This window comes from Canis lupus, chromosome 12 (assembly GCF_003254725.2).
Source record: "Canis lupus dingo isolate Sandy chromosome 12, ASM325472v2, whole genome shotgun sequence".
Taxonomy (NCBI): Eukaryota; Metazoa; Chordata; class Mammalia; order Carnivora; family Canidae; genus Canis; species Canis lupus.
In genome coordinates, this window is record NC_064254.1 from 66,720,879 (window position 1) to 66,742,478 (window position 21,600).

The window sequence follows — 21,600 nt, forward strand, 5'->3', positions numbered from 1 at the left end:
ATCCCCAAAATCCTGTCTTAAGGTCAGCAGACTGCTCTGGAGTCTCTAGAGAGACCAACCAGCACAGGTGGCTTTTCATGTAGCAAGCAATAAATCTAGCTGTGTCTTTTTCCTTTAGCTAAAAAGACAAATATTAGGTGTTGGTTTGACACAACACGTTGGTTTGATTACTGCAGAAATTAAAGAAGAGAATTATTTTATGTTATATTCCAAAAAATAGTTCTTGAAACTTAGATAATTACACCATATTGTTTTATCAGACTGGGGACTTTACTATTTATTAAGTAAAATGATGAAGGTTGGCGGTCAGTCCTTGAAAAAGCATCCAGGAGCAATTATTAGGATTGGATAAGAATACTGTTTTCACCTTTAATGGTTCTTTATGAGCCACGTACTCCTCAGGATGCTCTAGAAACTTTTCTTTAGCCTCAGGACTTGAAAAATAGTAGATCTTTTCTTGATATTTAGCTGCTTCGTCTGGACTGCCTGGTTGTAGGATGAAGTTTTCTTTGAGAACCACTGGACAAAAGTGCTTTGTATCTCCCAAGTGCCTTTTCTTCTCTTTAATTCTGTCTTCATTCTACAAATATTGTTAAGTTTGGAGAACAGGGTTAAAAGTATTTTGATGTAAGACCAAAAGATGGAATTAAAAAAATAATGCTTCTTGAATAATATTTAATCCATAACAAGATGCCTTTAAACAGTCCACAAAAGGCCAGTTCTTAGGCAAATTTAATTAATTATCAGTTTCTTGTATCCCTATAAGCTCACATCCTGAATAATATCTAATCTATAACAGTAATCTCTTTAAAACACTCAACAATTTTATGTGTACCCTTCCAGACCCTTTTTCAAAGTATATCCTACCAACAGACTGTAAAAATAGACATATATTTAGGTACGGACACAGTATTTTTAAAAACGCCCATGGGATAATACTTTACAAGACTATTCTACAACAAGCCTCTTTTATCCCCCCCAAAACAAGATATAATGAACAACTTTCTGTAAAAGGTGAAAACAGGAGGCTGGTCTATACTTTTCTTGCACCATTCTTGTTCAATTTTTGTATGAAAGTTATGCAAATGCTCCAAAATGAGCTGGGAAGTATTGTTATTTTTCTACCATGAGGAAGATGTTTTTAAAAAGATTTTTATCTATCTATCTATCTATCTATCTATCTATCTATCTATCTATTTATTTATTTACTTACTTATAGAGTGTGAGTAGGAGGAGGGGCAGAGGGAGATGGAGAAAGAGACTCCCAAGCAGACTCTGCTCTGGGCATAATACAGGGCTCAATCTCACGACCCTGAGACCATGACCTGAGCCAAAATCAAGAGTCGAATGCTTAACCAACTGAGCACCCAGGCGCCCCTATTACATGGAAGGGTTTAAGCAACACAGGAATTATCTAATCAACAAAGGTATATTAGAAATGATTTGTAATTCCCTTCTATCATTCTTGTTTGTTCAGCTTTTATTGTTCTTCCTAAGCAAACTAGCAATTCATATTTTAAAAATCCCTTTTATCTTGACTTAGTATAAAGTTCCTATAATTTAAACCACTCTGTGTTTAATATTTGATTATATGCCCATTTTTGTTTCAAATGTTATTGGCTGCTTCTTTTTACCTAATTGGACTTGTTAGAAGTTTGTCTATTTGATTACACTTGCCAATGAACCAACTTTTCATTTTTTGAAATTAGGGCTACTGTTTTCATTTTTGTCTTCTTTCCCTATTTTGTTAAATTTTTGCCTTTATCTCCTTTCTGCACTCATTGGGTTTATTTCTTGTGCTTTTTTCCCAGATTCTGAGTTGAATGCTTAATTTTTCCTGCTAATAAATTCACTTAAAGTAGTTGGCAGACTTAAAAAAATATGAATGTGTCTTCCAGTTATATTTGAATTTCAGATAACAAATAATTTTTAGTAAAAATTTGTACCACACATAAAAATTATTCTTTACCTGAAATTCAAATATAATTGGGTATCATTTTTTAAAATCTGACAATTATAATTTCTACTTCTTCCATACTGCAAAGCATTTATATGTGATTTTTTTGGAGGGCTAGAAAACAATATATGTATTTTTTTATTTTGAAGCTGAAATGTAAAATTTATCCAACTTCTAATAAATCTAAAATAAGGTCATGTGACACTTAAAAATTGTGTTGAATTCTAAAATCTTTGTTCTTATTTTATGACTTTTTATAATGTATTAAATTATAAAATGCAATTTTGTTTAAAAGCATTGTTGAACTCACAGTAAAAACATATGTACTCAAACACAACTGAAAGTATAAGTTCTGACCTTTGTGAAAGTCAGTATAATTTTGTTTCATGAGAATTTTATTTTATTTTAATTTTTTTTACTAAGGTATTTAAAACTATTTATTTATTTAAATTTCCAGTATAATTAACATACAGTGTTATATTAGTTTCAGGTATACAATATAATGATTCAACAATTCTATATGTTTCTCGGGGCTCATCAAGGTAAGTACACTCTTAATCTCCTTTAGTTATTTCCCCCATTCCTCCACCCACTTCCCACCTGGCAACTACCACTTTTTTCTCTGTTTTTAAGAGTCTGTTTTGTTTTGGTTCATCTCTTTATTCTTTGTTCATTTGTTTTACTTCTCAAGTTCCATGAGTGAAATCATTTGCTATTTATCTTTCTCTGACTTATTTCACTAGCATTACATCCTTTAGCTCCATCATGTCATTGCAAATGGCAAGATTTCATTCTTTTTTATGGCTGAAAGATTTTCCTCTGTGTGTGTGTGTGTGTGTGTGTATGTACCACTTTTTCTTTATCCATTCACCTATCAATGGACACTGGTAGATTTTCACTTCCCTGAATCTCCAGGGCTCCTGCTTGTCGTCCTCTCTGTTCCCTAATTGTCCCTTTAAAACTTCCACTTGCCTCTGTGCAGATCAGATTTCAGTTCACAGTGGGCTCTTTTCTCTATTGATGAAAACATGTCCTTATCACTTCTATGCCCAGTTTTGCTTATCTTTGACAGCAGTAAAGTATCCTTTCTTTGTTGTTTTAATGCACTTTCCCTTGAATTCTACTTTTACTGATACTCAGAATGCTATTTCCTCTTTTTTTTCATTAGGACTTGCTTTTTATATCTCAATCCATTTGAGTCCTAAGTTAATTGTAATGGCTTACATTGGTTGACTCCAGTTTTTCCTTATAATAGGTGGATCTAGAATTATCCCTAAATAAATTTTAGAAACAGAAAGTGAGGTATGTGTATAGAGGCAATAGGGTGGGGTTAGGGATATCTTAAAACAAAGGATTCTGGGAAAATGGTGATCTGAAGACACCTCCTTCTTTTCTCTACCACCATCTCAATATTAAACACTACTGGGCAGGCAGCTAGAATCCATCAACATCTGAGAGGAGGAAACCATATGGCATTATTTACCACTATGGGCTAGATGAGCACTTGGAGACAAACATCAGAGGGATCAGAGTATTAGATGTCAAGTCTTAGGAGGAATTTTTTACAGAGATCTCTGGATTTCCTGGAGAATGGTAATATCAGCAACTACCAGGGCAATTCTTGTGGTCTCTCTGGCTCACAAAAGACGAAGAAAGAGGTGTATGGGTAGGAAGAGTCCTCCCCAACCCTGCATCTGGGCAAGTATGAGATATACTTATCAGGCTTGTCTTAGGCCTCAGCAATGACTAGAAAACCACCACCCAGTAAGGCAGCCTAGCCAACTGCAGGATCAGTCAGATCAAATAGATCACAAAACATTGCAACAGAGATGGACAGAACCCAATCTCTGAGTGGAAAAATAATAGGGACATTAATAGAAATTCAAGTAAACACTAGAAAGAGTTCACAGGCACCAACAAAATGTGCAAATAATCCTAAGAAGAGAATAACAACTTGTGGTAGAATAATGGCCTCCCAAAGATCCCCAGAACCTGAGTGGGTTACCTTGTCTGTGATTAAGGATGTTGAGATGGGAAGCTCATCCAGGTGGTGGTCCTTAAGAGGGAAGCAAGAAGGTCAAAGGCAGAAGAAGAGATGAGATGATGAAAAGAAAAGGTTGAAGTAATGTGCTTTGAAGATGGAGGAAGAGGCCATAAGCCAAAGAATGCAGGAGGCCTCCAGAAGCTGGAAAAGACAGGAAAAGGTTTCCCTCTAGCAGAAGGAACATAGCTAATATTGATTTTAGCCCTGTGAGATTCATTTCAGAGAGCTGACCTTGCGAACTAAATGATAACTTGGTTGTTTTAAGCCACTAACTTTGTGGTAATTTGTTACAACAGCAATAGGACCCCAACAAGTGCCTTAAATGAGAAGACTGAATGGAGACATATCTACAAATATATGAACAAAAAAGCAAAGAGATGGAGAATTTGAGGGAAAAGATAAAGATATTTGGAGGATAGACCCAAGAGATCTAGTAAGTATTAAGTATTATGGAAGGAAAAAAAGGAAGAGATGGAGAAGAGGCAAGAATTAATTTCCCACAGATACAGAAAGATATAACATACAGATTTAAGGGCACCCCAAGCATAGGCAAGATTGATGAGAAAAGACAAACACTTGCGCATATCTTGAATTCTGCAGTGGCATTAGAACTGTCATTTCTTTTTGTACTTTCTGTTTGGCAAAAGGGAAATATCTTTGTTGTTGATTTTTCCTATTGTAAAAATGGTATCTTTCTAATGTTAAAAAAACAGGTAGTATAGATAAGCACTTAAAAATTAAAAATTAAAAAAATAAGAATTACTTATAAGTCCATCACTCAGAGATAACAACCATTAGCACTTATAATAGCTTGACTGAGGTATAGCTGACATTAAAACACGGTACAAAAAAATTTGATTAGTTCTGACACAAGTATTCATTTGTGTATTTACCACAACCAAGATGATAAACATATTCATGAATACCAGAAGTTCGCTCACATTTCTTCTCAAAATCTCTCTTTCCTGTCCCTTTTTGTCTCCTACCTGCTCCATCCCCAGGCAACTGGTGCTCTGTTTTCTAGCACTATAACTAGTTGGCACATTCTAAATTTTTATATAAATGGAATCAACAGGATATATTCTTTTTTTTGTCTGGCTTCTTTCTTTTCACATAATTTCACATAATTTTCACCTTGAGATTCATCCAAGTTAGTGCCTGTTCATTAAAGGGTTGAAAATTTCAGTCCCACCCTCAACCTTCTGAGGTGGGATTAGACTGGAGTTTGAATCAGCCAATGGCCAATGACTTAGTCAGTCATGACATTGTAATGAAGCCCCCGTAAAACCGAAGAGGACAGCTTTTTGGACTTTTCTTTTAGAAAAGCTTCCTTGTGGCACCAAGCAGGGCACCAAGCTCCACAAGGACAGAAGCTTCTTTGTTCAGGACCTTGTCCTATGTATCAATTTACCTGGCTGTGGATTAGCATTCATCATATCCTCTAATAAACTGATAAATGTAGGTAAATGTTTTCCTGAATTCTGCTGTCTTAGCAAATTAATTGAGGAGGTTATTGGAATCCCTAATCAGGCAGTCAGAAGCAGAGGAAACAACCTGGGTCTGAGGTGGGGTATGGGGGAGTGGTCCTTTAGGACTGAACCATTAATCTGTGGAATCTGATCCTCTCACCAGGTGGATAGTATCAGAATTGAGTTGATTTCTCAGACTCTGCTGGTGTCCAAGAACTACTTGGTGTTGTGTTGTGGAGAACCTCCTCCTATGCTGGAATCAGGTCTAGAAAACTTGAAAGAATTGATAAGACTCCAAATTAAAAGAATCACTTCCAAGCACATGAGAAAATGCTCCGTGTCACTTGCCATCAGGGAAATACAAATCAAAACCACAATGAGATACCACCTCACACCAGTGAGAATGGGGCAAATTAACAAGGCAGGAAACCACAAATGTTGGAGAGGATGTGGAGAAAGGGAACCCTCTTGCACTGTTGCTGGGAATGTGAACTGATGCAGTCCACTCTGGAAAACAGTGTGGAGGTTCCTCAAAGAGTTAAAAATAGAGCTGTCCTACGACCCAGCAACTGCACTGGTGGAGATTTACCCCAAAGATACAGATGCAGTAAAACGCCGGGACACCTGCACCCCAATGTTTATAGCAGCAATGTCCACAATAGCCGAACTGTGGAAGAAGCCTTGGGTGTCCAATCGAAAGATGAATGGATAAAGAAGCTAGTGTCTATGTATACACTGGAATATTCCTCAGCCATTAGAAATGACAAATACCCACCATTTGCTTCGACGTGGATAGAACTGGAGGATATTATGCTGAGTGAAGTGTCATTCGGAGAAGGACAATCATTATATGGTCTCATTCATTTGGGGAATATAAAAAATAGTGCAAGATATTAAAGGGGAAAGGAGAGAAAATGAGTGGGAAATATCAGGGAGGGAGACAGAACATGAGAGACTCCTAACTCTGGGAAATGAACAAGAGGTAGTGGAAGGGAAGGTGGGAGGGGGTTTGGGGTGACTGGGTGACGGGCACTGGAGCACCTGACTGGGATGAACACTGGGTGTTATGCTATATGTTGGCAAATTGAGCTCCAATAAAAAAAAAAAAAAGATTAAAAAATATACAAAACCAAAAACAAACAAAAACACTCAAAGTGTTAAAAAAATTATGTCTTAAAGTTTAAATTTTGTGATCAGTAACCTCTTGAATAAATGGAAATTTGCTTTTGAAAAAAAAATCACTTCCTATTTTATTAGGGATAGAAAGTGACTAGATACCTAAATTGGGTAGCTATCAAATGAGAATGGTTATCAAAATTCTGGTGCTAAGGGAGTAGATTAGTGCCTGATAATGACCTACTCCTCTCCCCCCCCATACTTCTCCTTATTATCATGCAAGCAGCCTCTCAAAGAGGCCGTTGCTATCTGTATTTTATTTATTATTTTTATTTTTTATTTTTTTTTTTTAATAATAAATTTATTTTTTATTGGTGTTCAATTTACCAACATACAGAATAACACCCAGTGCTCATCCCGTCAAGTGCCCCCCTCAGTGCCCATCACCCATTTTACATGGAACACCCATTTCCCTTAAGAAGAAATGTGTGGGAAATATCAGAAAGGGAGACAGAACGTAAAGACTGCTAACTCTGGGAAACGAACTAGGGGTGGTAGAAGGGGAGGAGGGCGGGGGGTGGGAGTGAATGGGTGACGGGCACTGGGTGTTATTCTGTATGTTAGTAAATTGAACACCAATAAAAAATAAATTAAAAAAAATAAAAAAATAAAATAAAATATGAAAAAAAATAAAATAAAATATGAAAAAAAATGTTTCTGTATCTAATACCTATAGATGTTTGCATGGCAAGAAAATTAAAAGATTTCCCTTTTCTTTTCTTCATAGGTGTAATATACTGTCTAAGTAGCCCTGGCATTTCAGGGGTCAAGGGAAGCTGGGTGGAGGCCAAGTGTGTTGAAAAATGCTGAGTTATAAAATTGAGGATGCCTGCTTGTTTTCTTGGGGTCTGAAAGTGCCAGTTGCCACTCTGGATATATGCACTTTCAAGGATGTGACCCATGTGAATGAGCAATAATAAAGGAATCATACCTCTTCCTCTTCCTCCTCTTCTTCTTCTACCTCTTCATCAACTTCAGCTTCGGCCTGATAGTCTTCTGTTTCTTCATCATAATCTTCCATAGTTAGCTCCCATCCAGCATACTGGAAAGGTTCTGTAAAAAAGAAAGTAACTTTTGGGAAAACATTTTTAGGATAAAAGGATATTAGCATAGTGCAATAGCCAGAGATTAGGAAAAGTGATCTCTTACTTTAAATCTGTATGCGCATGGGTCTTGACAAATTTTTTATGTGACAACTGGCTGGTTTGGCCAGTGGTCTTTGTGCCCTGTGCTGCTCTGATTGGCAGATTTAATTATTTTAAACCTCGACCCAGACTATACTGAATGCTCTACTTAGTCAGGAAAGGCTGCAAACTTTCATGGCCACTTTTCATAAGAGTACCTGTTCTGACAATAAATGTTACAATTACAGCTCTTACTTTCCATAGTCTCAACTACTTTCTGAAGTAGTTCCTCTGGAGTTCTGTCAGCAATCTCCAAGTTTAAAATTGGAATGAAAGACTCATTGATTGTTGCTTCCAGCTGTTTCCAGATGTGGTTGAAATATTTAATCTTCTCTTTAATTGGTTCCATTTCAGGAACATCGGGATAAGCATCTTCTGGAAACTCAGGGAGTACAACTTTTGAGTAAAGGTTAGAGAAAAGAAGAAAGGGTCTTAAAAAAATTGTATCTTTAGCTATATTGCCAAAATAATTCATAGTTTATAATATTTTAAAAACATTTGAAAGAAACTTAGTTTTCTAAGTAATATAAATTCATAAATTCATATTTTAATTTATGCTTTGTTTCTTATATTGGCTCAGACGAATTATCTACTAATAAGACCAAAATTATGGATAATTAATAAGAAATTCATGTGGCAACTTTAACTGTTAATAGAATGTATAAAATAAAATTGGATGAAAAACAGAACTATATGCTGGCTACATACATTTTTAATGTAATGAGCTAAATTAATACATATTAACTGACATACAACATAGAAAGAAATAAGTAGGAAGTTGGTACTATGCCTAAAATAAGGGACAGGATCCTTTGTAAAAGAATATGAAAAGTACTTTCACACATTAACTACTTTTATAATCTAACCTGTTTCAGATAATTCTTTAGTTTCCAGGTCCTCTTTGGATCCTTTTGAAATTTCTGTTCCAACTGTAGTATCCTCAGCAAGCTCAGATACTTAAAAAAAGAAATCTAATAGTTAGCTTTGGATTTTAAAACCTTATTCCTTTATGAAATTTTTGGTGCAAAGAAAATTTCAAAACATAGTTTAATTGTATGTACTACGTTTAAGTGAAACTACAGTTCCTGTTTAGTAAAGTATGGTGTAAAATATTTAATAATACAGGCAGAAAGTGAAGAATATTTAAAAATATACAAAAGGACATTGACTAAAATAATAATTGACACATGACACATGTAATTCTGGTGGATAACTGTTGTTAAATATTATTCAAACTTCTGTTCACATGGTATCAGACCATCAGTTCCTGATATTTCTTTTAATTTCTTAAGATAACCCATGAAAATACACCAAAAGATCATAAAGCAGCAATGACAGACAATGATATATCAAAGTCCCAGCTGTGGGTGTAGGTGTGGCAAAACTGAGGAGAATCTCAACTAATATCGCTATTGACGGTATAGCTCAAACACTGTTTTCCTGGACAAGATAAGACATGCCTCACATGCAGATCCAGCATAAGTGGTTCAGGGAAAAAAGAACTAATTATCTAACTTCTCACTCCATAGTCTCTCCTAGTTCTGAGACCCAAATTTTGTGTAGACCAAATACATTTTTATATAATATTATATGAAATATATCATATTTCTACATATTGTATGAATTACGACACTTATTATAATTATATACTATAATTATAATAATTATAATATTATTACATATAACATAATATATAGAGATATATCCATTCTGTAACACTGGAAACTGTCTTCCAAGCTAAAGTAATAGTTGGGTCCTCTTTCTATAGAATTCCATAGTTAATACTCAAGAGAGTAGGATGTAGAAGAGGACAAGCCTCCAGGCATATTTAATTCTAAAGTGTTCAGTTATCTAAAGTATAAATGAAGACAAAGGCAACAACACCAAGAATATACGGAGAATTCTAAACTGTCTCAGTGTCTCTGACTAATTACGGGATGCAATAGTCAGAGATGACAGAGATCCAGCTGCAGTCTAGAAGAGTAAGGCAAGATGAATACTTACTAAATATCACCACTTGAACTAGGTCAACGCACATTAACTTGACCTTCAGGTCCATATTAGAGAGTACCAGGCAAAACATCAAAGTGAAAGGCACATATGTGTGTATGTGGGGGGGTGGTTGGGTGTGGCTCCTATAAATAGGTATGTGGCTCCTACCTACCCTTCCTTTTGATTACCCTGCTCTACCTGCTACAGCTGGACACAGTCTGCCCCATTCAAGGAGAAGTCAACAACGACAAAACAACAAGGCCCATGAAAAGATGTTATAATGAAGGGGAAGAGAGTATCAATCCAAATTTAGATGAAGAACTTGCTTTTGAAAAAGATTTCTAAAAAAAAAAAAAGAAAGAAAAAAGAAAAAGATTTCTTCTATAAAGCAGAGTAAATTTTAGAAAATACATGGTTGGAAAAAAAAATACATGGTTGGTGTACTCAAAAAGCACAGGAGGACAACATAGCCTATGAAATAGGAATCCTGAAGCAAAAAGTCAGAGACCAACCTAAGATAAAGATAGAAATACAAGAAACTAGTTGCAATATGAAAACAATGGAAGGAAATCTAAAATGACAATAGAATTCAAATATGTATTAGGAGAGAGGCAATAAGAAGCAGAAAATAAATCTCACAGTGAAGGATAACAGCTCTCCAAAGAATACAGAGAAAAAAGAACAAAGAGATTAAAAACTATCAGGGAAAAGAAGATTAATGTGGTTGAGAAACAAAAACTATCTAACCAAAAGCAATAAAAAGTGATCCTGAAAAAGGAATCTGAAGCAATAAATGAAGATGCAATTGAAGAAGACCATTTTGAACCAGACAAAGACTAGTATAAAGGTAAAAAGAGCTCACTGAATTCCAGGAAAAATCACTCACATACTAGCAAAGTTGGAAAAAAAAAGTAGTATTGACGAATATGTTTTAAGCATCCCTGCAGAAAAGAAAAAAAGGGCACAAATAAAGTAATATCAGATTTTTCCTTGTGAAGACAATAGCATAATATCAACAGCAGAATTCTGAAAGGAAAAGGCTATGACAATAATTTAGTAGCATCTAAGTTGTTTTTCACACATGAAAGCAATAGATTTGCAAGAATTCACACAATATACCACACTAGATGCTTAAGAAATTATTCAAAAATACAGGCCAGATGACTAAGAGAACTGAAAATCAGAACTGAAACCTCAGGAATGGAGAAACTGTGGAATCTGGGAGACACCCCCATGGAATCATCAACAGTCCTAATCCCACCGAGCTGCAGAAATTCGTGGCCAGTTCTAATGGGCTGGAAAGGACAGGCCTTTCCCAGTGGATGTATCCACTAGTGGGCGTTCGACAGTGTGGAGGAGTTGTGCCTCTTATAATACTATCTGGAGGAAGTTTATCAACAATTTCAGTATGAACCGTCATACTGAAACTTTGTAAGAGTGACTCTGTTATAAGACTTAAGATATTCCAGAGAAAAACTTTCTCTTAGCCTTGAATCCAGTCAAGTCAAAACAAAACAAAATACCATGCTTAGAAAAATGGAAGGAAATATATCAGAATATTAAATATTTATTTCCTTTTGCTGGCAGAACTATGGTGATTTTCTCCCATCTTTCTATTTGTATGAATTCTACATTTCCTATAATTAGTATGTTAAATCAAACTTGACTGGACATCCAAGTGATTTTTATTTTTAAAAGATTTTATGTATTTATTAATTTATTTGAGAGAGAGAGAGAGAGAGAGAGAGAAAGTGTGGGCAAGCACAGGGAGAGGGAGAGAATCTCAGGTAGACTCCACACTGAGCACAGAGCCCAACATGTGGCTCAATGTGTGGCTCGATTCCATGCCCCTGAGATCATGACCTGAGCCGAAATCAAGATGCTTAACTGACTGAGCCACCCAGGCACCCCTGGATGGTTTTTAAACAAATAATTCAACATCAATTATATCAGAACTATGGTCACTGTCTGATAGACATTTTCCAAATTTCAAGTTCTATATTCTATTCAACATATCAATTCATTGGGACCTGTGGATACACGGTGCAGCTGAGTCATCCTTGAGTTTATGTTTTTGGGATTAGATTTTAATAGGTACAATATTTTTTTTCTATGACTTAAAGGTGATCATTTATAAAACCTTTTTCAGCCCACTTTTTTTCTTATGACAGTTCATAATTGTCAGCAAGAATCACTAGAGGTGTTCAATAAAATAGAGATTTCTAAACTCCATCCTAGACTTACTGAACCAGAAGTTGGGTGGAGCTCAGGAGCCTTTAAAATAAGAAATTTATGTTGGCAAATTGAACTCCAATAATAAAAAAAGAAACTTAGGTGATTCTTTTTTATTTTTAAAGATTCTATTTATTTATTTGAGAGAGGGAGAGAGAGAACATGAGTGGGGGGGAGGGGCAAAGGGAGGGGTAGAAGCAGACTCCCCACTAAGTGGGGAGTCAGGCTGAGGGGCTCGAACCCAGGACCCCCAGATCATGACCTGAACTGAAGTCAGATGCTTAACCGACTGAGCCACCCAGATGCCCCTAGGTGATTCTTTTTAAAAAATGTCTATTTATTTGAATTCCCATGTAGTTAACATAACGATGTTAGATTAATTTCAGGTGAACTATATGGTGATTCAACAATCCCATATATTACTCAGAGCTCATCAAGATAATCATACTCTTTATCCCCTTCACCTATTTCCCCATCACCTCACCCACATCCACTCTGGTGACCATTAGTTTGTTCTCTATATTGAAGAGTTTGTCCTTGGTTTGTCTCTCTCTCTCTCTCTCTCTCTTCTTTTCTCCTTTGTTCATTTGTTTTGTTTCTCAAGTTCCACATTTGAGTGAGGTCATATGGTGTTTGTCTTTGACTGGTTTATTCCATTTAGCATTCTACCGTCTAGATCCAAATGACAAGATTTCATTCTTTTTTATGACTGAATAATGTTCCATTGTATGTGCACAGCACATCTTCTTTATCCATTCATCACTGGACACTTGGGCTGCTTCCATAACTTGACTATGGTAAATAACGCTACGATGAACACGGGGGTGCATAAATCTTTTCAAGTTAGTGTCTTTGTATTTTTCAGTAAATACTGAGTAGAGTGACTACTGGATCACAGGGTAGTTCTATTTTTATTTTTTTTGAGGAACTGCTATAGTGTTTTCCACAGTAGCCACTGTGCATTGTGTCACTGGTTTGCATTCCCACCAACAGTGCACAAAGGTTCCCTTTTCTCCATATTGTTGCCAACTTACTGTTTCTTGTGTTTTTGATTTTTGTCATTCTGACAGGTGTGAGGTGGTATTTCCTTGTCCTCCTGATGAGGAGTGATTTTGAGCATCTTTCCATGTGTCTGTTGGCCATCAGAAACCTAGGTGATTTTGATGCGGATCATTTACTGTATACACAGTAGTCTCCTCACCCATAGTTCTGCTTTCTGCGGTTTCAGTTAACTGTGGTCAGCCGCATCCAGAAGCAGATGATCCTCTTCTGACATACTGTCGGAAGGTCGACAGCAGCCTAACGGTTACGCCACAATGCATACATCACTCAACCCAGTTCATCTCATCACGATGGCATTTTATCATCTTACAGCATCACAAGAAGAGTGAGTATGGTACAGTAAGATAATTTGAGAGAGAGAGAGAGAGAGACCATATTTGTTTTTTTTTAATTTATTTTTTATTGGTGTTCAATTTACTAACATACAGAATAACCCCCAGTGCCCGTCACCCATTCACTCCCACCCCCCCGCCCTTCTCCCCTTCCACCATCCCTAGTTCGTTTCCCAGAGTTAGCAGTCTTTACGTTCGGTCTCCCTTTCGGATATTTCCCACACATTTCTTCTCCCTTCCCTTATATTCCCTTTCACTATTATTTATATTCCCCAAATGAATGAGAACATATGTTTGTCCTTCTCCGACTGACTTACTTCACTCAGCATAATACCCTCCAGTTCCATCCACGTTGAAGCAAATGGTGGGTATTTGTCATTTCTAATTGCTGAGGAATATTCCATTGTATACATAGACCACAGCTTCTTTATCCATTCATCTTTCGTTGGACACCGAGGCTCCTTCCACAGTTTGGCTATCGTGGCCATTGCTGCTATAAACATCGGGGTGCAGATGTCCCGGCATTTCATTGCATCTGTATCTTTGGGGTAAATCCCCAGCAGTGCAATAGCTGGGTCATAGGGCAGGTATATTTTTAACTGTTTGAGGAAACTCCACACAGTTTTCCAGAATGGCTGCACCAGTTGAGAGACCATATTTGTATCCTGATTTTGGACCTCTAGCCTCCAGAACTGTGAAAGGATAAATTTCTGCTGTTTGAAGCCACTAAGTTTATGGTAATTTGTTAATGGCAACCCTAGGAGACTAACACATTTCCCAACAGTCTACTTAAAAACAAGCATTGGAGAGTAATGTGGGATTTAGTGAAAATTTAGCAAAGGAGCAACGAAGGGCACTTTATATTATATATCCAGTAGCAGACAGTGTTGCTAACTCACTCTTCTTTTTCCGGGCAGAGCTGTGCTTTTGTTCTCATGTTACCCTTCTCTGCATGGCTGAGGGAGGGTGACCCCCAATCTCCAGCTCCAGGAATTTATCCTGATTGCCACAAGCCCAAAATGTTGGTTGCCGCGGTGGCCCAGCGGTTTAACGCTGCCTTCAGCCCAGGGCATGATCCTGGAGACCCGGGTTCAAGTCCCACATTGGGCTCCCTGCATGGAGCCTACTTCTCCCTCTGCCTGTGTCTCCGCCTCTGTCTCTCATGAATAAATAAATAAAATCTTTTTAAAAATGTTGGTTCCTTTCCTTCTGATATCAGGGGAGGGGATGTAACTATTGATTTTGAGAGTGCTGAGGTTTAGTTTAGCCTTTTTTTGCGGGTAGGAATCCTGAACTCTGGCCTTTTTAGAAGTCACATAAAGCTGATGAAGAACAAATCTTTAAGTGCTAGCCAGGTGATGATGATGCCAAAGCATCACTTGCTTTCCAGACATAGCATTAGGTGCTTTAAATAAGATGTTCCTACCCCTCTAAAAACTGTTTGGTAAATATTCCTAACCCTGTTTAACAAAGCACTTGAGGTGCAGAACAATGACATAAGGTGTCATATAGTAGCCAAAGTGAAATGTAAAAAATGTTAAAGAGATCATAGTGAATACCTGCACTCAGAGCTTCAAACATTCTAAGCCTCTGGCCTCTGCCTCTGCTGTTCAATCTCATCCTCCCCCACTTCTCTCTTGCTCACCATGTCCCAGTCACACTCAATTCCTTTCTTGCCCATTGAACTGTGCCCACCTCTGAACCTCTGCAGTAGAAGGATCTTTGCACAGACCCTTTTCAGCATTTCTGCCTTGCCTTGTCCCAGATGACACTCTTCCTTGATCATGATGTTTAGTCTTGCCTCTTCCAAATCACCCCACTGGTCTCCACCTTGCTCATTCATTAAACAAACATTTATTGAGCATCTACTAGATCACTAGGCTCTGCTTTAGTATCTTCATATATTTTACCCATAGCACTTAACACTATCATAAATCATTTTAGTTATTACTTGTTTTATTCTTTACTCATAGAATGACAACTCCTTGGCTATCTTGATCACTGTGGAGTCCCTAGTACCTAGGGCAGCGCCTGTTTCTTTGCCTGACACTTAGAAGAGATTCAATAAATATTTATTAAAAGAATGTATTTCCTAATGTTTATTAATAGCTGACTGTATTACAGGACCATGAAAGGCTTAGAATAAAGCATCGTGATGAGAGCCAATGGTTACTCTAAGCTCAGCTGCTTGCAAGTTCCACGTAATTGCCTATACCTAAGCAAATTGAGGACGATCAAAGTGATTAATTAGCCTCTGAATGCATCCAAATGTAATGACCCTGAAAGCACTGATTCTAAGCAACACATATGTCATTCCATTCTAAGAAGGCTAGAGTGAAAACAGGTTTGTGATGAAGCTTCAGTCATCCTGAGTATTGACAGAGGAAATGATTACCTTGTGGACCAAGACAGAGGAAAAGATGTATTCTCTAGCATGAGGCATTAAAAAAAAACAAAAACAAAAACAAAAAACAAACAAACAAAAAACCTATTGTGGCTATGTATTAGTTTCCTGTGGCTGCCAAAAAAAAAAAAAACAAAAAAAAAACTGCCACAAACTTGGTGTCTTAAAAGAAAAAAAAAAAAAGGAATGTATTCTCTCACAATTCTGAAGGCCAGAAGTCAGAAATCAAGGTGTTGGCAGGGCTGTGCCACCTCTGCCGTGCTAGAGGAGAGTCACTTTTCACCTGTTCAAGCTTTTCTGGGCTGCTGTCACTCCTTGGCTTGAGGCTACATCATGGCAAGGCAATGTCTGTTTCCACCTAAACATGGGTTTTTCCCCTGCATGTGAGTCTGAGCTCCCTCTACCTCCCTTGTATATGGACACTTGTTTTGTTTTTGTTTTTTTTTTTCTATTTTTCCTCACTGTATTCTTTTTTTTTATTTTTTTTTTATTTTTTATTGGTGTTCAATTTACTAACATACAGAATGTATATGGACACTTGTGATGGCATTTTGGGCCCACCTGGATAATCCTGGGTGATCTCTGCATCTCAAGATATTTAGTCACATCTACAGAGATCTTTCTTCCAAATAAGGTAAGATTGGCAGGTTCTAGTAATTTGGATGTGACATATCTTTGGCAGCCATCATTGGCCTACCAAATCGGGGGACTCTGGACAAAGCTTAAAAATTCCAAAAGTAATGGATTTATGTTAGAACGGTTTTTTTCTTTTTTCTTTTAATTGCAGTAAATTCAAATAACATAAAACTTACCCTCTTAACTATTTTAGGTATACAGTTCAGTGGTATCCAGCACATCTACATTGTTGTGCAACCATCACCACCTTTCAGCCCATAACTCTTTTCATCTAGTGAAACAGAAACTCTGTACTCATTAAATAATAACTCCCCACCTCCCCTGAGCCCCTGGCAACCGCCAGTCTACTTTCTGACTTTATGATTCTGACTATGTTAAGTATCTCATATAAGTGGAATCATACAGTATTTGTCTTTTTGTGATTAGACAGGGCAGTTTTAGGTGAGAAAAAAATTTGCCTCCTTAAGTAATTTAGAGGAGAAGACCCTTGGATAGAAGAAGTAATCACTCGCTAAATCAGATACAGGCCCTTCTGTGAAATAGAATATGGCTTAATATGACCGAAACAGATACATTTTACAGAAGCGAACCTGCCCTGGAGAAGCCCAGTTACGTCTACGTTGTCTAGAATTGGGCTAGAATTGACCCTAACTAGAGTAGGATGCTGGCTTTAGAACATCCAAAGTAGGTTCCCTGGGGGGAAATAATCAGATAAAAAGCAACAAAAGTAAATTGTCCCCTAGACCTGTTATGTTAGTAAATACTAATCGTGAGATATTGTGGATATTGGAACTATGAGGATATGTTTGACATGTCATATTTAATAGATGTCAGTATCTTTTATTTCTTTTGGTATTTTATGGCCTGTCTTCTTGCCAAAGATAGGTTGGTGGAAGAATTGTTGTCAAATTGATTAGATCCGGAAGAAAACAATGAGGTTTCTGGTCACACGAGTCAGAATGGCTAAAATTAACAAGTTGGGAAACAATAGATGTGGGCGAGGATGTGGAGAAAGGGAAACTGTCTCACACTGTTGGTGGGAATGCAAACTGGTGCAGCTGCTCTGGGAAATAGTATGGAGGTTCCTCAAAAAGTCAAAAATAGAGCTTCCTCACAACCCAGCAATTACACTACTAGGTATTTATCCAAAGGATACAAACATAGTGATTTGAAGAGGTACTTCCACCCCAATGTTTATAGCAGCGATGTCCACAATAGCCAAGATATGGAAAGAGCCCAGATGTCCACCGACAGATGAATGGATAAAGATGTGGTTTATATATATAGGAATATGACTCAGCCATCAAAAAAAATGAAATCTTACCATTTGCAACAATGTGGATGGAGCCGAGGGTATTATGCTAAGCAAAATAAGTCAATCAGAGAGAGACAGACAAATATCATGATTTCACTTATATGTGGAATTTAAGAAACAAAACAGAGGAACATAGGGGAAGGGAGGGAAAAATAAAATAAGATGAAATCAGAGAGGGTAACACACCATAGGAAACAAACTGAGGGTTGCAGGAGGGGAGTGGGTGGGGGGATGGAGTAACTGGGTGATGGGCACATGATGTAATGAGGGAGGACTCTTATATACAACTGATGAATCATTGAACTCTACCTCTGAAACTAATTACACTAATAATATGTTAATTAATTGATTTTAAACAAACAACAACAAAAAAACACTTGTTTTTACAGAAACAACAGCAACAACAACAAAAACAAAAACAACAACAAAAAAAAAACAATGAAGTTTCTGGGTAGGAGCTCAAGTCAACAGAGGCATGGAACTCCTGAAAGGAAATTGCATGTTTCATTCTGCTAACTCCTCTGTCTGGCACAGGGGATCCGATTTTATACTTATTGTCCCATAATGCTAATGCCAATCTTGTAGCAAAAATGATCTACATGGAACTTGGACTGCTCATTGTAAAAATTCCCCTTGGTCTTGGTTCTTTCACCAGCTGACAGCGGGTTCCCAGCACTTCATTGCTCCAGACTGGCATCTAGTCGCAGGCATCCGAACACGTTTAGTTTGTAGGATTAGTTTCTAATCCAATACTAACCTTGCTTGAAGCATTTAGGTGCCTCATTCCCACCACAGTGGGGTCTCCCATCTTGCTGCTTTAAGATACTCTCTGGTTCCTGAGAGTATCTGACTTTCGTTGCCTGTAGACTCCTTCTGCCCTTCACTAGTCCACCAACTTGGACCTCTGAGGCAGGGCTGCCTTAATGAGTGTGTGACCAGCGCAGGTGCACAAGGTCTTTTGCCTAGAGTGGCCTCACATGTAAGATTAATGGTCTTTGGGAACACCTGGGTTGCTCAGTGGTTGAGCTTCTGCCTTGGGCCCAGGTGTGATCCTGGAGCCCCAGGATTGAGTCCCGGGATCAAGTCCCACATCGGGGTCCCTGCAAGGAGCCTGTTTCTTTCTCTGCCTGTGTCTCTGCCTCTCTCTCTCTCTGTGTCTCTCATGAATAAATAGATTAAAATTTTTTTTAAAAGATTAAGGCTCTTTGGTTGTCATTTTGACATTTTTAGTAATTTTATCTTTGAACTATTTTGTAAGCAAAACAGGGACTACCAATGGGACAAAAGAGAGGGCATGTGAGCAGAGACATGCACAGTATGCGTTTGCCGTCCCTCGCCCTCATGTTCTCATGAGCATCCCCGATGCCCTGTCATGACCACAGAATTCCAGGGGCCCACATATGAGGGAGTGTGACCGAGTGGTGGGGGGCGGGGAGGATGCCAGCAAGCAGCCCTGAGAAACCACACTTTCCTTTAAACTAGACCTTGCTTCAGATGCTGAAAGGTGATAGCATTCAGAGTCATGAACAACCAGGGAACCTTTCTCACTCATGTTACTTTCCTATATTAGCTGAACACTTAGGCTGAAAAGGATGACATGGAAGGAAAGGAAAAGATAGGGCAACCCAGAGTTCCAAGTCTTTCCTTAAGCGTTAGGAAACTAAAGGTAGAGAGTGTTCATAGAATATATGTGCATATTAAGAAGTGAAATAAAAAGCTCAGTTAGTTAATCATGCATGAAACTGATGTGATATTCTGTTAAGGATGAAATACATATAAGGGGAGCCGGGGTGGCTCAGCCGGTTAAGTGACCAAATCTTGGTTTCGGGTCAGGTCGTGATCTCAGAGTTGTGAGATTGAGGCCTGTCAGGGTCTGCACAGACCTTGGAGGCTGCTTAAGACTCTTTCTCTCTCCTTCTCCGTCTGCCTCTCCCTCCCACACTCATTAAAAAAAAAAAAAAAAGGAATGAAATGCGTACGCGTGTCAATGCTGCAAAATACAAATTGTGTAATTTTGGTGATTGTGCATATAAGTTAAATGCTCTTACATCTACGTTTAAAAATAGCATTGTAAAACATAAAGACGAACAGTAAAATTTACGCCAGTGAATAAAATTTAAAATTTTTCTTAGAGTGAGATTAATTAGCAAACAAAAAGCACCATGACAAATTGAGAAAAGAGGCCATGGGAGAAAAGAAAAAGCATGATATTTTAGTATGTTTAAAGGCACTGTTTCCTGCTTTTTGAATCATATGACTCACAGATTGCATAGCTGGCCCTACTCCTGAGTGCCAGCACCAGGGCAGAGAAGATTTGGCTTTCCTACCACACTACCAGCCATGTGATTTGGACTAAATGGCTGCTCTCTGGGAGCTCATGTCACCATTTTTAGCCTGCTTCCATTTGATTAACATAGAAAAGACACAAAGGCATGCACGCGCACACACAGATACATCCAATAGACATGAGTAGAATTAAGGACACAGCCCTCAGTAGAGTCTAACCTGAATCGAATTCTGTTTCAGGGCCCTCTGGTGCTTCAGACTCCTCAGGTAAGGATCCCTTGGTCTCTTTGGCTGCCTCCAGGGCCCCAGGCACTTCCTGAACTTCTGACTCCTCACCTTCAATCTCCTCATCAGCCTCTAGTTCAGTCTCTTCTACTTCTAGAAAAAAAAAAAAGTGAGAAATAAATTATTATTCAGTTTAGATCAACAAGTATTTAATTGGGTGCCAAGTATTCTGGTAAGTGCTGAGGCCAAAACAAAGAATAAGGAATGGCCCTGCCCTCCTGGAGCATGGGGTTTCAAGTTTTCTGGACTCTGGTGGAAATTTCTTCCCCCAGTGAATATCTTCCGAGGCCATCTGGTATGAGATATCTCTGGCATCCAAATTTTGATCTGAACCTGGTGATGAAACACCCAGAGCAAAACAACTTAAAGTGTTCCTGAGAGGTCTGGGTCTGTACCAGGACTGCAGTGCATGTGGCTTCTAAGTGGGTGACTTACACTGTGGTGACTGTTTTGTGTCATCAAGAGGAATCATGTGATATACCCAAGGAAGAAGCAGCATCTGCTGAATCCTACTAGGATTTGGGATGAAGTTATGTGCTATACAGCAAAACTCACAATGTCTTTCAACTGAGTATCTCTCATAGTAAAAAAAAAAATTATCAAATATTTCCAATATGCATTTATACGTTGTTATTATAGTTATTTATAAGTTGAATTCTTATCCATATTAGGTGCTTTATATAACACACAAATAAAAAAAGCTTATATAATGATGCAGAGGCGTGTAAAAAGTTCTAATACTTTTTTTAGAATTTAAAAAAAAGATTTATTTATTCGTGAGAGACACATAGAGAGAGGCAGAGACACAGGCAGAGGGAGAGGCAGGCTCCGTGCAGGGGAGCCCGATCCCAGGACCCCGGGATCGTGACCTGAGCTGAAGGCAGATGCTCAACCACTGAGCCACCCAGGCATCCCCTTTTTCTACAATTTTAATGGACAATCTGTGTACCAGGTAAGTTACGAATGCACAGAAAAGTGTTTTAAGATCTTTATACTATCTGTTTTACTAAGTATATGTTATATTAGTTATTTATTGTTTCATAATAAATTACTCCAAAACGTCATGTTTAAAACAACAATAATCACACATTATCCCTGCAGTTTCTGGAGTTAGGAATTTGGGAGTAGCTTAACTGGTGGTTCTGGCTCTGGGTCTCTCACGAAGCCAAAGGAAGATGTGAGTTAGGGTTGCAATCTCTGAAGGCTTGCAAGGGCCTGGAGGGCTG

The 21,600-nt window shown here is 37.9% G+C and overlaps 1 protein-coding gene and 1 long non-coding RNA gene across 7 annotated transcripts in view; one reads left to right on the forward strand and one right to left on the reverse strand.

Annotated features, from left to right (window-relative positions):
- Positions 1 to 21,600, reverse strand: part of AK9 (adenylate kinase 9) — a 128,013-nt gene that overhangs the window by 44,899 nt on the left and 61,514 nt on the right. For all 6 annotated transcript variants that reach the window (XM_049092455.1, XM_049092456.1, XM_049092454.1 and 3 more), the window contains 5 exons: positions 20,309 to 20,467; positions 8,697 to 8,786; positions 8,026 to 8,226; positions 7,578 to 7,699; positions 368 to 580 (listed from right to left, as the gene is read on the reverse strand). In XM_049092455.1, coding sequence (XP_048948412.1) covers positions 368 to 580; positions 7,578 to 7,699; positions 8,026 to 8,226; positions 8,697 to 8,786; positions 20,309 to 20,467 — 785 coding nt within the window. The remainder of the gene's footprint in view (positions 1 to 367; positions 581 to 7,577; positions 7,700 to 8,025; positions 8,227 to 8,696; positions 8,787 to 20,308; positions 20,468 to 21,600) is intronic.
- Positions 12,800 to 14,608, forward strand: LOC125752272 (uncharacterized). The gene is made up of 3 exons (XR_007401355.1): positions 12,800 to 12,851; positions 13,125 to 13,441; positions 14,366 to 14,608. It is a non-coding gene; the product is annotated as an uncharacterized LOC125752272 (long non-coding RNA).